Raw genomic sequence first — 16918 nt, 5'->3', positions numbered from 1 at the left:
TGGCTCTTTTATCATTAGTGCATTATTTATATAATACTTTTTCCCAAAAGGCATGGTGCTATAGTAAAAGCGTCAACGATAACTACCTATAAGTAATCATTTAACAACCTTGGAAGGATTAAAGGTTTTGTTGGATTGGATGAGACGTGATGAAACAGCCAGTGTGTAGCTGAGAAACATCTACTTGTTTTTATTATTTTTCATAAATAGCCACAGTGAATACAAGTAACATTATTTATGTTTATTTATGTTTGTTGGGTTAATTATTATTTAAACTTATACTGACTTGTTGTCTAACTCTGGTACTTGTGTTATAAGTGAATGGAATCTGCTGTATTTTCTGTCTGGTGGAGATCTGTGGGATTAATTTGATGGCCAGCTAGAATGCAGCAAAAGACCCAAGTGTATTTTTTTATCGCCTTTTGTGTCTTATTCAAGACTTCCATCTGTTGTAATCCATTATAGAGAGAGGTGTCCTCTTGTTTATGTCATATGATTAAATCTACGTTTTAATTGTGTGGGAACTTTCTCCAATCCATGTGTGAAACTGGAGACAACATATCCCATTGGTTGTCTTTAAAAATGGACATTTAGTATATTTAAAAATAAAATAAAAAATAATATTACATTTTAGTTAGGTGCCTCCTGGTTTTCTGGATTATTATCTGAGATGGATTGGAACCTACAAACCTGAGCTCTGAAAGGCACTTCTGTAGTTTGAATAATCAACAGAGAGATGCTATTATTTGTCTAAGTAATGTAGCACTACTATCTCTCCACACAGTCAAGACTACCCTTCAAAAAATCTGACAACTGATAAAAAGACAGTGGTTTCTATTCCACCAAAATATGGGTTATCAAAAGAAGATTCAGGGCTATTATTATGCCTTAATTTTAAAAGAGCTGTTCTTCTGCACCAGTGTGTTAACATTCAAAATGAGTCCCCACTGAAGGAATAATTCAATAAAATCTGACTTCAGCATTAATAATGAGTTCTCTTTATTGCTTTGTGCTTAGTGATATACCAATCCACTACACACCAACGCGTTTCATTTAGATGAAATCCAAACTTTGTCAGACTTGCACCAATGGAATATTCTGTTATTCTTTGACTTAGAATAACTCAGTATCTCATTATTATTACTATATATATATATTTTATATTAAGAAGAAATTGCAGTAGAACTGGGAGAGCAAGTGATGAAGTAGTAAAATGGAAATGGACTTATGTATGGAAGACAGGGGTGGCCCCGAAATATTACTATTTGTGGGAATAAATACCCAATTTCGCAAGACCCCGTGAGTGTATCTCTTATTTTGATACTATACAACTACTGACTTGATTGCACCCAGAGCACTAGACATTTCCAGTGGCGTGAGTGCTTGACCCTATTCTGTTTTATATATATATATACATTTTAGTTACATTTTCTTACTTTAAACCTTTGGAAACCATAGAAGGCAATGCATTGAAGCTTCCCAGCATGCAATGGTTTAAAAGAACAAAGTAATGCAATTATAAAATGTTCTAAACACATTATTTTTGATCCTTTAATAAAAAAAATCATCAACTAACTTTTTATATTGTGTTTATTATTTAAAGGGTTCTACATCTATTAATAAGAAGTACATGTCTGATTTCTCATTCATTATTCTCTATTCATAGGCATACAGGTTTGGCTCTTAGCCATCAAGCTTTTAATATCATATATTTTAGGGCTGGCTTGTGAGCTTCTTTGTTTCTTAACAAAGGTCTCTGCGAAGGCTGAAATGGTGAATACAGATTGTGATTTGCCAGCATTAGGAGTACTATCCTTTTTAATCACAAAAATCTATTCTGAAAGCACAATCAATATTTTTGACAAAGAAATGAGATGATGATTATACCTATAACATCTACCAGCTGACTTCTCAACAAACAAGGCAGCAGAAGGGTTTGTGTCCATTTGTATGATCATTTTTTTTTGTTCTCTTATACCACCACAGAAATTGATTTTTTTTTTATTTATTTTTTTTATTTTTAGTGTGGGTTCGTTTACACCAAAAATCCTCTCAAATCTAAATTCATACAAACTTGCACTTGAATGCACACACATATACACACACATGCACTCACACACACACATATACACACACATGCACTCACACACACATGCACTCACACACATGCACTCACACACACACATATAAACACACATGCACTCACACACACACATTTGTCATTATTTATCAGACAATGTAGATATCTTAACTGCCTAGGGGTGTCACCCTCCTAATTGATCAAGTGATGAACATTTTCGATGTCCAAACTGTTTTGTAAACTTGGCAAACAGAATTTGCACCATGAATTTAAAGAATTTTCCAGAAGTTGGTAGGCCGACAATATACGCACAGGTGTAAATCCAGTGTTGGTAAGTAGCCATGTTTTTCATCTTGGGATATCAAATCAAAATATTACAAAATCCGTACTAAACTGAGCGCAAGTTAAATTTCTGTTTGGTTCCTTCTTTTATTCACTACTTTAATATTTTTTTATTCTGTGTAAATAATGATTTGATTGTATTTTGTACTCACATATACCTTATATGTTGTAGACTATTTAATAAAGTAAACTTAAGTATAGAATACTATAAAACAAGACCAAAAAGAGAAACAATATAACCAACCAGCCAACCAAACTCAAACTAAAAAAACAAACGAAAAAACCCCAAGAAACAGAAAACATAAACAATAAAATACCCACACAATTAAATACTGCATCACAGCCAGATGGGTAATAGGAAAGTCAATTCACTTGTAAACAAAGTAACAAATGATGTGAATCAACTAAGCACCTGATTACATGGCGTTTTGGATGTCCTGATTTTCTAACTCAATGGATTGCAATTTAGGTTTTGATAAAATATATGGATTGCTTCTTCTTTCTAAATCTATTCTAGCAGACACTATCTTCAGACTAGGAAATGAACATCAAATGAGTGGCAATAAAGAGAAAAAAAAAGTTAATTACATTTCAGCAATTTTCTTTCTAGTCAAACCTAAAGGTACTTTTTCTTTAACGGTTGTGCCATAAGAAACAGGTTACTGTCATCAGTTTAATAAAAACAATAAACCAGTTATGAATTAAGAACACTACAGGATCATAAGTTTTGTGATTTTTATTTTTTTTAGTTATTTTTTTCTTTTTCTTGTGCTGGAGGCAAAATACTTTATCACTCTACTCTAGCCATAAATTTTAACATGACCTTAAGCAAACTACTGTTTCTGTAAAGGGATAAAGGTGATGTGCTGTATTATATGATGTGTACACTCTTTTGTTAAGATAATTTATCTTAGCAGTTGTTGAACCAGTGCCATTATTATCTTTTGCTCTTAAAAAACCCCCACTTAGTGTGATTAATCATCGTACTAATTGGTGACAACAGCCTAATATCGTATCTGGCATCATAAACGGCTACAGGAACTCAGCGCCATTAGACCTATTAATGAGGCAGATATACAACTAAACCACTGTTGTTTTATTCATTCTAGAGCTCTTACTTTATTACTTTTTTTGATATTTTTAAAGGTTTTGGTGATTTTACTTAATTTCTTGACTTCTGTTCTGCCTATTGGATTTTATACTCAAGGATTCAAACCATGAATTTAAGAATTTGCTAAGCAGAATATGGTCATCCTGGATAACCTTCAAAACAATTTTTCTTTATTATTATATTATATAATCAATTTAACTAAATAAAGGGACATAAAACAATTAGAGATTGTAATATAAAATGTATAATTATGCATAGTAAAGAAACAATGTAATACATTGATGATTTATTTTGTCCCTTTTTCCTGTAATTTAACTTTGAAAATTGTTTTTTTTTTTCTCAATTCCACTGAGTATACTAATTGGGCCGCCTTGTTGAAACCTATTGTTTCCCCTTATGTTTCTCTCTTTCTGAGGACAATTAGGGACATATATAACCCAAGCAATAAAAGAGACTGTGCAAACAAGACTGTGTGGAAAACCTGTTATAGTTATCTTAACAATCCTGTATTCCACACAGCATTGTCTGCACACTCTCTTGCATTGTCTTTTTGATATTTGTATCTAATTGTAGGCTGACCATAAGGGGAAAACTTAAGTTTAAACATAGCAGTGCCCATTAGTTTATAGAAACTAAAGCACTTCATAGAAACAAAACTTTTACACTTATCTTATCTTTTCTTATACATTTAAACAACTAATATAATAATAAAACACCTACATATTATTCTCATATCTAGCATTTGTTTATGTCCCTTTATCTATGACATGCAAGAACATTGTAAACATATCACTCTTGTGATCCTTTTGTAACCTCTGACATGTTACAACATTTTTCAATCAATGCTCAGCCTGGGCTTATTTGACTCTGGGATCGTAACATCACACTTCAGGGTCAATGGAAAACCAAATAACTCTTAAAGCACTTTTTTTTTTCATTTTGCCATTGGCCTCACCCACTCTCATCTGAAAAGTCCCTTTCATTCAAATTCCTTTCTAATCTACACCCATCCCCCTTTCAGAGATGTTGTGTGGTCTAATCCCCTCTGTGTAAATGTACTGTATACACTTAGATACTGCTTGTGTTGATAATCATAGTAACTGTATCTATCTATCTATCTATCTATCTATCTATCTATCTACTTCCTGTCTGTTTAAAAGAAACATAAATTGCCACACAATAGCACCAGCAGACATGCAGGAAAGCAAGCACAGAAGCAATACTTAGATATGCTTGGAACTTGTTTGTGCATCTGGTGTTTCAGATATACTGCTTATCTCTACCATTCAGAAGCTGAAGCAAGACATTTTTGAGCATACTGTAAAGTAACATTCCAGGTTTTGTCTCCCTTGTAGGGATGCAAGTTCAGACACAGAAACTATAATCAATTCTCACAATCCTATGTAGTCCATCATTGCACAGGTCAAGTAGAAATATTCTTCAGTGCCAGCTTCCCATGCTGCCCCGATAATACATGTCATTCCACGCAAGGTGACATGATTCCTTGCCAGATGCCACTTTTAGTTATCTATTATAGGACTGTCACACAAGTAAATGCTCGCAAACAGTAAAAGCCGTGCATGAGAAACATAGCACCTGCAGCTGATAATCTGTCATGACAGCACAAGGAGGGGATGATATCAGTTTCAAAGGAGGTTTATCTCATATTGTAAACCAACGAAAACCTACTTTACGACTTTCCTTAGCACCAAGTGTCTGTGGATTTATAGGCATTCAGGTCAGGAATTATTTTTCTTGGCTGGAAATCGACAGTACATTCAGTTTGAATCCTCACGATGGTTTATTTCATTATATTCTAATCAGAAGAAATGTACACAATATTCACAGTGGAAATCAGCATGTGCATACATAAAACGCGTAAACGAGAGCAGGCAATATTATCTAAACTTATATTTAATAAAACCATTTTTTTTTATGACCTTAGTCTATTTTTCTTCCTTGTGTTTGCAGAGTATACAAATGTGCAGGAACTTCCACATTGAACTTTAAATTATAAATATTTTTGTTTATAATGATGACAATTAAAGCATTCGGCAATAAATACAAAGCCTTTATTATTTCTTCTATATTTTTAGCAGCCATCTAAATAATGTAGATGAAATTTACTCGTTACTTCAGTTGTAATCTATATGGAAATAAAATGTGATTTTTGTGTTAGATAAATCTTAGTTGCTTCACTGGAGAAGGAACATAAAATGCTCGATTTATCAATCAAAGGTGGACAGAGGCATACAAGTTCGCCCATGTCCGCCCCAGCTCTCCTCTGGCAGGCAGCAATCTGCTGCCAGAATTTAACATTGCACATGAGTGCTATTTTGTGCCCACGTGCAACACCGCTCCCCTGCCCGTACACAGTCAATCACATGCGGGCAGGAGCTATCAATCTTCCCAGTCGGATGAGACCGGGAAGATTTAAATTCTCCTCCTAAGAGGTGGAGAAAAGGATAGGAAGCAGCGTTCTGATGACCACTGCTTGATAAATTGTGACTGTATGTTCTTTTGTTAGAACCTGCAGTCGAAGGGAGGAGAAGGGCTTGATAAATCGAGCCTAATAAGTGGATAAGTTCTAGTTCCTAACTTAAGTCCTACACGCTAAGGATCAGCCTGATGAAACAATAGCAATACTGAGAAACGCGTTGCTGTGCATTTTGGTGCATTTTTTATACAAACTTGTTTTTATCCAGCTTGTTACTTTATTGAGTGACCCTTCCACCACCGGTTGGTTTGTAGCAGTAAGGAGGTCATTGAATCTTCCCTGTTACTGCGAGCAAAGAGACACTATCATACCCTGTGTTTCCTGCACTGAGAGGAGAGGGTTTAACCGAGAGGAGAGAGTTTTACCGGATAACTCTAAGTATGAGAGTGTATTATATTCAGCATAAGATTGTATAGAATATTCTGCAGAATTACGCTATGTGGCACCTTCTCCATTTTTTCTAGAATTTCTCTGAAGTGGATGGCATAATACCCTGAGGAGAGCTGCCTTTTTGTATATTCCAACACAAGAACTGATTGGACTTTATAAGCTTGAATTTCATATGTAAAGTACTGTATATATGTACTTTTGATTACAATATTGCACTTCGAGATTCTCATATTATAATGTATTAGTGCATACTAATATAACACTGCTATTACATATATTTGATTTTCTATCATAGTGATAGCGCCCCTATTTACACCTGTGAGGGTGTCTTTTTGTACTCTTAATAGTGGGGTAAACCAGTTATGGATTGTGACAATTGTCTTAAGAAAGTTCTTATGCATTCAAGATATTGTGGTGAACTAGTATTTCATTGAGACTGATAGGCTAAGAATGTTCCTTTTTTTGGTAAACATTCAAAAGAGTATGGTGAACCAGTTTTGGGTTCTGATCATTGATTTAAGAAAGTTCTTATTTTTGGCAATGCCTTCAAAATAGTTTTCTGAACTAAATGTTGGCTGAGACTGTTGGGTTAAGAAAGTTTTTTGTCTTTGGTGATATAATCAGAATAAAGCAGCGAACCAGTTTTGGGTTTTGACCATTGAGTTAAGTTCTTATCTTTTTGATGCATTCAAATTAGTCTGTCAAACTAGTTTATGGTTGAGAATTTTGGGTCAAGAAAATTCATATTTTTGGTGATAGGCTGAAATAGTGCGATGTACCAGTTTTGGTGTGTAACCATTGGGTTACAAGAACTACTTTGACCATAAACAACTGTATCTAAACTCCAGTGGTAAGAAATTAATGTGTAACAAAGCCATTTGAAAATACTAATTAAAATGAATGCGTTTTTCTACAATTTCTTTATACCCTCCTGCTTCTTCTTTTTCTAGGTATTTATGTGTTTAGGCTTGGTGTTTTCAACAGAGCAAGTAAACTTTTTTAACATGTTTTAAGATAATACTTTTTGAGGTACGGGATTTAAGAAACATTAAACTCAACATTTCATTTCCAATAAAACGTAATTTTGCATAGCGAACTAACTAAATCTTGCAATACTCCATTAATTATTTTGACATCTTTTCCTGTAATTATATTTTTTCCACTGCCCCTGGAGAGGCTGAAATGCATCCTGCAGAATTCAAAACTCAAACCTTACAGCATGCTATAATTAATCAGTGCAGGAGATCATTTATATCTGTTCCTTATTGGCTACTGTAAAAAAAAGTATGCCAAGAGGCTTCTCAAAGGGTATGTTCCTAGACTTCAAAACAATGTTTGGTATACAAATCAGTTTCAACACATTGCTTAATTGCTGATATATATATATATATATATATATATATACTTACTTTGATGTCCCTTTTAGTGCAGTGATGCTAAAGTTCTAGATGTTTGCTGATACAATATTTCAGTATAGAGAAAAACAAACTATTTGTTAGAAATACATTTATCCACTCACACAAGCACTAAACAACATATATACCCACCTAACTCACAATATGCTACTGGCAAAAATACAATAGGCCAGGTGTGGCAGAACTCTGGCAGGAATGTCCATGGTGGCCCTCATAATAAATTCCCTGACCCTTTACCTCTGGGCTACCACTATATTGCTTGGTTTCATTAGGTACATCTGTACTGCTTAAAGGGACAGTCTACTCCAGAATTTGTATTGTTAAAAAAAAAAAGAAAGATAATCCCTTTATTATTAATTTCCCAGTTTTGCATAACCAAAACTGTTATATAAATACACTTTCTACCTCTGTGATTACCTTATATCTAAGACTCTGAGTCTAGCTGTGAAAAACTGTCAAAATGCACTGAGATAATAGGCAACCTTCAAGGGTTTAGAAATTAACATATAAGCCTACCTAGGGTTATCTATCAACAAAGAATACCAAGAAAACAAAGAAAAATTTGTAAATAAAAGTGCATTGGAAAGTTGTTTAAAATTGCATGCCCTATCTTAATCATGAAAGTTTACTTTTGACTAGACTCTTCCTTTAAAGGAACACTAACAAATATATGTATATTTTCATTTACACATTAGAAATGTTTCACTGCATCTGCATACAAAATAAATGTTTTAAAAACAGTCATATTGTTAAAATAATGTGCATTGTTTTCCATTACCAGGGACACTGAATGTTGTTTATTTTCCTTCCTTTACTGTTGCCTATTAGGGAAATACATAAATGAGCTGATGAACATATCAACCAATCACTGTGCGCCTTCTAGGAATGTCAGGGTTCTGCATTCCTCAATCCTCAGTGCCCCCTAGCCTTTCTGGGTAAGTGGAGACACAACACTTTTCAGAGCATTGCAAAAGTTTTTAACAATTCATAATTAAGTGTTTTATGGTGAATTCAATTTTAAGATTAATGCCCCCTTAAAGGGACACTGAACCCAAATTTTTTCTTTCGTGATTCAGATAGAGCATGCAATTTTAAACAACATTCTATTTTACTCCTTTTATCAATTTTTCTTCGTTCTCTTGCTTTCTTTATTTGAAAAAGAAGGCATCTGAGCTATTTTTTTGGTTCAGACCATGGAAAGCACTTGTTTATTGGTAGGTGAATTTACCCACCAATCAGCAAGAACAACACAGTGTGTTCACCAAAAATGGGCCGGCATTCTTGCATTTCAAATAAAGATACCAAGAGAATGAAAAGAATTTGATAATAGGAGTAAATTAGAAAGATGCTTAAAATTGCTTGCTCTATCTGAATCACGATAGAAAAAAAATTGGGTTCAGTGTCCCTTTAAATAAATTATTTTTCTTACAAATCCATACAGAATATCTGCAATTAAGCTTTAATTGTTGAAATTGAAATATATTATGTGTTTTGATGACTATTTAAATTTAAAAAGGTAACTTCATAAATTAAATTATTTTTAGTAGATTATTCCCTATTACGCACACACTCTCAATTTTTTTTTTGCCATCCATACCATAGGCCATTAAAAAGATAGTAAAATCAACAGACATTTTTCATACCTATACAGTTTTACTACTCTTATTAAGAAATGTAGAGGTGCAAGGGATAAAAACATTATCTTTTTTATTAATATCTCTGTAGAGACTATTTTTTCATAATTTTCATAGAGAAATGGAATTCTCTTCATCCAACAAATTTATATTATATTGTAACGTGCCTCGAGAGGTTAAAGGATGTTTTAGAATATTCATTTCATTAGTAACAAGATTCCAATGTCTAAATTATCTCAATTTGAAAAATAAACAACTATTCCTTATTGTCAATGATTAATAATGGAACCTGACTTAATCAATACCTACTGGGTAAATACAAATGAATGGTTATTTATTATGATACACACTCTACAAAGATAGGTTTTCTCTGCTCAGCTAAGTGTAACAATCTAAGCATATTTGTAACGTGAACATTTTTATATTAATACATAAAGTTATTTGTTGGTTCTATAAAAAAAACACCTCACAGGATACACCACTTACACAATATTCTTTTTCAGCTTTGTTCAAGAAAAATATGAACTAATTAGAGAATAGTATTGTTCTGGAGATGTTAATGGAACCTTATATCCAAGGAAACTGAGAAGCTTAACCTTAAATACTTTTTGTGATGGTCAATGGAAGCTCACTGAAAAAGCTTCCCCTAGGAAGGACAAATAAATAAAGGACTACTGAATGTTTTTTATACTGAATAGGGATTAGGGACACAATGTATAGAACAGATTTTACAAAACTGTATATAGAGTTCAGCCCCAGTTTTGCCTCTTTCCTTGAGTGAATTTTGCAATACATATTTATAATGTTACTTTTAGAAACATGCTGGATCATGGTTACATACCCCTTCCTAACAAGGACACATTTTCTTATGCAATATTTGTCCTATTTTAAAAGGAAAATAAATGTCTCTATGGGAATTATATATATATATATATATATATATATATATATATATATATATATATATATGCTTTTTATTCACATATTCTTTCAAATGACTTGCATTTTTTTTCTTCACTGTATCAATATTTTTTTAGCCATATTTGGAGTTTGTGAGAGGAAATAATGAATTAGGGAATGCAGTTAAAATACAACATAATTGTATTGTAATATGCACAGCAATATAAAACAGCATCTAACAAATTTGCTGCTTGCCCTGTACGTGCATATAGGGAAACAATTCGCTCAGCTTCAAGATCAGAAGAAATGTGATTGGCCTGCTATTGCGGAATCTGTGATTAACATACACACGGTTTCTGGTAGTTGTTTTTTCCTGGGTACATATTGCATTTAGGCTACATTTTTATTTAATAAAATGGAAAACATTTTTCTGTCACTTTTGCTCAATGAAATCTATCACATATATGACATTTCTACTGTAAATTGCCAGTAGTAATCTGAATTTGAATGAGCTCGTAGACACGCTGACCTCTGCAAATGCAGAGCGGACATAATTTATAGCCTTATTTGACATTTTTATGGCATAAGAAAAGTGAGGTATTTATTTTGGGAACCAGCATATAAATGTAACTCAAACGCTGGGCATAAAGAAAGCAGCATTACAGCATCCTGGCAAGCAAGGAGTTAACTTGTTTATCTTTAAAATAACAATACTCAACCCATTGTCTGCTTACATCTGTCTTCATTTTGTAACCGTAAACTATTATTTTCCACTCAGTAATATCTCTTCCTATTTTATTTCAGGTTTCATCAAGTTCGGTTCTTTTCAGGGCTGTAAGCAATGAACTTTCCATCTTCAGCTAATTAACCCTGCTGATTACAATAATTAGTATTGATTCACTCCTGAATGACTTCCTAGGCATCCAAGTCCAATCTACACTGGCTGGAAAGTTCTGGGTATGAATATTAATTTGATGTTCTTCTTTGTTTTGAAGCCCCAAAGGTATAGTTTGCAATCTTATACACTTCAATTTGATAAGAGAAGTGCTTGAGTTTTATTGTAATTTAACAATGAGTCTGTGAATACATTATGGGATCATAAGAAAGCAAATGTTGGGCTGTGAGATGATATATGACAACCAGGAAAAAAAAAGTTAGGGTAATTTGCCAAAAAGTAATTCTATGCTTCTTAGGGAAAAAAAAAATATGGCGCAAATAAAATATTTTAAAAGGGCACAGTATTTTAAAAAAAAAGATGCTTTATTTAGTTAACACGTTTTATTTGTAAACAAATTCCTTTCTTTTTTTTTTATCTATTGAACCCCTGCAAAGTGGTTAACATGAAATTTGTGCTCCTGTGCCATTACAGATAAGCATATAGTTGGTGAGCAATTAAGAAGCAGGCATACATCACCAATCACTGATGGTATGCTGATCTGCAGCCAAAAGAATATACTTCAGGAGGGAAAATATGAGTACATAGTTTACCCTTTTTAAAGAGTTGATCGAAACGGACAGTCTACAATAGGATTTTTATTGTTTTAAAAGATAGATAATCCCTCTTACCCATTCCCCAGTTTTGCATAACGAACACTGTTATATTAATATACTTTTTACCTCTGTGATTACCTTGTATCTAAGCCTCTTCTGACAGCCCCCTAATCACATGACTTTTTATTTATTATCTATTAACTTGCATTTTAGCCAATTAGTTCTGTGTTGTGCTAAATCTTAAATAACTCCTCGGGCATGAACACGTTATCTATATGGCCCACATGAACTAGCAGTCTCCTGTTGTGAAAAACAAATAAAAAAGCATGCGATAAGAGGCTGTCTATAGTGGCTTAGCAACAGTCAGAAATTTAGTGGTTTAAATGTTATAAAGTATATTAATCTAACAATGTTGGTTGTGCAAAGCTGGGGAATGGGTAATAAAGGCGTTATCTATCTTCTTAAACAATAACAATTTTAGTGTAGACTGTCCCTTTAATAAAAGAAAGGAATTTAATTAACAAGCAAATGATCTAATGTACATAACTTTATCATTTTAAATTAAAATGTACCTTTAAAAATAAGTGTGTTCTTTAACCATGGGCCAGATTTGTGTGCCCCTAATAATATAAGCATATTGCAGGCTAGTTAGGATGCTAATCGACTTCTGTTGGTGAAGGCCATTAAGTTGTGCTTTGCCTAAAGCAAATTGGAATTCCTTCTTAAATCTGCCTTTATTTAATGTTTTGTTGTAGGAGAAATGCTAATAGATTTAGTTTAGAATTAGATGTAAGAGATACAATTTAGTAGGGAAAAAAAATGCAATTTAACCTCTTGTCTTCAACACATTGTGTTACATTCTTTGCTGGCAGCTAAAATGTTAAAAAAAAAACTGCATTCAATGAACAATGGTTAATGCATTTCAGATCCTTCTTCTATGCACAGAATTGTGATTTTCTTCCTTTGTCAGACAGAGGTAGATTTTTTGCTTTTACGTTTTTTTTTCTACTCTTAATCATTAAAGGATCAACTGCCGCTCTTCCTGCAATTTCTGAACTGGATAACTCATCACCTTCATAACAACACATATTGACAAGCTTGCTACAGTCCGAGCAACACCTTGTGCTTCAATTTCTGCTATTCACGCCTTTTGGCTGCAAAGGTCACTTTGTTATTGCAGAAAGGTGCGCGTCTCTGCGTAGCTATACAAATTGTACTTTCTATGAACTACTATGTGCCAAAAACATCATGGAACAATTTCACATACAAGAAAAAAAAAGACCTTTAATAAAATTCCAGCTCATATCCATCAACAAAATATGCATCTACAATTAATGCTTTAATACTCACTTTTATGGGAAAACCATTGCAATCGCTTATTGTATGAATCACCCAAGAAATGGTGGAATATTCCTGACTTTTACAAATTAAATTGCCCACAACCTTACAATAAAGCTTGCCAGATATTCAGTATAATAGAATAGTGGTTTAATGTCTGATGACCGCCAGGTAGTTCCAAAAGGGGTTGGCCAAGTATTGGGATACTGGTGACACTTTGGTCTTGGGAAAAAAAAAATCTACAGCTGTCTTATGTCCTCAGCAGTATCTTTTGATTGATTCATGAAGTGGCATTTACATTGGCTTCAAATTGAACCACCTTGCACGCCCTCTCAGTAGGTGGCAAAGACAGAGTACGAATGATAGCAGCTGCTAGCTAGCAATGCAAGAGGCACTCTCTTTACTATGGGAAACTGAGACACACAGCCATATATATCCTTCTGCATTTGTATAATCACTTATATAGTAATGAAATGCATAGTGACAGCAATATATATATACAACTGAAGCAGTGAAAGGCATTTTAATGTGATTATACATCTAACAGCAATTATTTACTGCTTGGCTGATAGAGATATGTGTAATGCGTTGTGTTTACAGCCATCTCTGGCAGCCAAGGGGTTAAAACCCCCCAAATGTAATTCATTTGTAAAAAGGAAATATGGAAGACAAAGCCACTGGAATTGCATGTAGTATATTGTATGCACTGTTTTTATTTGCCAAAAGCCTTCTGAGATGCAAGGATATATAAGATATGTGTAACCCTATCAGTGCTGAACCAAAGTGCTTGACGGAATGAAATAAGCCTAGTATTTACTCTTTATCTATCTATCTATCTATCTATCTATCATATATCTATCTATCAATCTATTTATCTATCTATCATCTATCTATCTATCTATCTATCATCTATCTATTTATCTATCTGTCTATTTTTAGGTATCATACACATCATGTACACATAAACAGCTGTTCTCTTGGTATATATTTGAGTATATACATTTTAATATCTATGGAAACAAGTATACCGACATACTCAAGTTCTGTACCAAGGGATCTGTCACTCCAAAACAACAACAACACCAGTAACTATCTTTAGGGTCATACAGGGACAATTCCTTTCTCCTTCTGTCAAATCTTTCAAATTATAAAACAATTCTAAGCTTCTACAAGCGGTTGAGAGAGAATGCTAGAACTTTTTTTTAAACACCATCTTAACCGCCCCCCAAAAACAAAAACAAATACATAATGAATAATTAACCCTTTGCCTTCCAGAGCAACTCTAACACATTTTGCAAAAAAACTAATGCAATCAAGTCCTCCAGCAGACAAAGGGGTTAATGAATGCTGGATAGTTGTATATATCTACCTTTAACTTGTTTTACATTGGAGAGTACATCAGAACATTGCACAGCACTGAAGAAGGATTTAGCACTTAATTAGAAAAAACTTTACTGAAAAGAATATATTTTTCAATAATAAAATAAGTGAAGATTCATGTAAAATGAGACATTAAATATTTGAAAACATTTTTATTGCATTATTTTAGATTTTGGAAATGATCATCAAATGAGAAATGTAGAACTCAGATGTTTAATTAGGGAGCAAAATACTTTCATTTTCTGTATATTTGATATAACAAAGCACAAACCATTTCAAGATACATATGTTTGCTTTCAAAACCATCACACAAATTACAAATTACATAGAGCCCTTTTTAAATAATAATGTATTTGCCATCCAATAATTTGACTGAAATGAGACACAGTTTTCTTATTTAGGTCTCACTGGACTGTGAAAATTGCAAATAGAAAATTCAGAAGCATTGATGGTGTTCAGCATTCATCATAACTCACATTTAATAAATGTGGACTCGACTTACGCACAATATTTTTGTCCATGTCTAAAAAGCTATAAGTTTTTACTTATTTTTAAACCTCTATACGTTTGCTTCACAAGGTCTGCATATATATACTGTATATATATATATATATATATATATATATATATATATATATATATATATATATATATACATACAATGTGTTTGTGAATATGTATATCGTATATCTATATCTATATATATATATATATATATATATATATATATATATATATATATATATATATACATATGTGTGTGTGTGTGTGTGGGTGTGTGTATATTCATTATATATATGATGTGTGTGTGTGTACATATATATATATATATATATATATATACATATATGATGTGTGTATATATATATATATATATATATATATATACATATAGGTGTGTTCTAAAAGTGAGACTGCTGGTTTACTGTTGTAAATGAATGAATATTAAACATCCACAAACAGTCCTTTGGATTTCAATAAAACTATATAAGATAATATTATATACTAACAATATTATAATACTAATGCTGGAAACATCAGTTTGACTTTTCCCTTGCAACCATGGCACAAGCAGTTCATTTCTTACTTATTCCAAGACTCTTGTTTTAAACTGTACATTTAAACAAATGATATCCAGTAAAAAAAAAATCATAAATGTTATAGCTGGTTTATGATACTTAGTAAATATAAAATATGAAGAGAAGAGGAAATGAGCTACAAAAAAAAAAGAAAAAGATTTGGACTAAAAAAAGAAAGGAACCCCCCCCAGACAAGCATTAACCTAGTTTGACAGCTCCATTGTTTGGCGTCCCATGCATTCACCAGTATCCTTGCTAACATAAAAACAAAGCCTGTATTTTCCCCCAAGACAAATAATATTTCTCATACATTTATTTTGCTTGTTTTTTATTTATTTACTGTTTATGGAAAGCTTAAGGACAGCTTTCTATTTCAGACCAACTCTAGTAAATATATACAAATATATAAATATATATATAAAAAGTGCTCCCAATGAGTCCTAATGACTTGCATATAGCTAGGCTAAGTCCAGCTTACAGTGGTATTTAAAGCCTTAGTATTTTTAGGATTATTTTGTACATGACAGATAACAGATCTAGTGATGGGAATATACAAGCATGGTCGTTTAAAGCCCTCTCTGCCTCTATATATGAAAGCATCTCAGGCTGTGGAGTTAACAGTACAATTTAGTCACACGCAGCTAACCCGGCTACTTAATACAGAGCATGTTTAGTAGGCAACACGTTCTAGGACAAGCAAAAAGCATCCGTTAAAACAAAGGAGAATACAACATACCTTAAAAGCAGATCCTCATTTCTCATAGTAACAGCAGATTTGGGACAGCGCATGCTTTCTGCACCGAATTTCTCAACAAAAGCCAGTTCACAAGTGCGCTCAAACATCAATGACACAGGAGCTCCTAATGGCTAAAGCTGGTCTCTCTCTCTCTCTCTCTCTCTCTCTCTCTCTCTCTCTGTCTCTCTCTCTCGTCAATGCTGAGTGGTGAAGCAAAGGGGCCCCTGCAGATTCACTAAGCAGAAATAATCCTCTCTGACAAGTAACGTTGTCTGGCCATCATTTACATTAGTGCAGCGTGCTGCCTATAGGGGCCTTACTTTTGCTTTTGGGCTTTGCTGTCTTTTAACTGTCCTAATTTTCTAATATTAGTGGTGGGGAAATCATAAGAAGTAGATACAGCATAAAGTTTCACTTGATTATAAGTCTAAGGATTTTTATTCTTTTAGATTCAGGGAAAAGGGAAAATTATCAATGCATAATAGAAGTGATTGTAGATAATTAGTGAAATATATTTACAGAACA

The 16918-nt window shown here is 33.1% G+C and overlaps 1 protein-coding gene across 18 annotated transcripts in view; it reads right to left on the bottom strand.

The window, feature by feature from the left end:
- CELF2 (CUGBP Elav-like family member 2) overlaps positions 1 to 16572 on the bottom strand; it is a 639346-nt gene extending 622774 nt beyond the window's left edge. For 5 of the 18 annotated variants that reach the window (XM_053716445.1, XM_053716449.1, XM_053716447.1 and 2 more), the window contains exon 1: positions 16394 to 16569. In XM_053716445.1, the coding sequence (XP_053572420.1) occupies positions 16394 to 16500 (107 nt within the window). In that variant the 5' untranslated portion in view covers positions 16501 to 16569. Of the gene's footprint in view, positions 1 to 16393 lie in introns of all 18 variants that reach the window. The other 13 variants (XM_053716441.1, XM_053716446.1, XM_053716443.1 and 10 more) reach the window with 10 other exon arrangements.
- Between the last annotated feature and the right edge of the window lie 346 nt (positions 16573 to 16918).

This window comes from Bombina bombina, chromosome 6 (assembly GCF_027579735.1).
Source record: "Bombina bombina isolate aBomBom1 chromosome 6, aBomBom1.pri, whole genome shotgun sequence".
NCBI lineage: Eukaryota > Metazoa > Chordata > Amphibia > Anura > Bombinatoridae > Bombina > Bombina bombina.
Note: the sequence above shows the minus strand (reverse complement) of the source record. Positions and strands in the feature narration are given on the sequence as shown.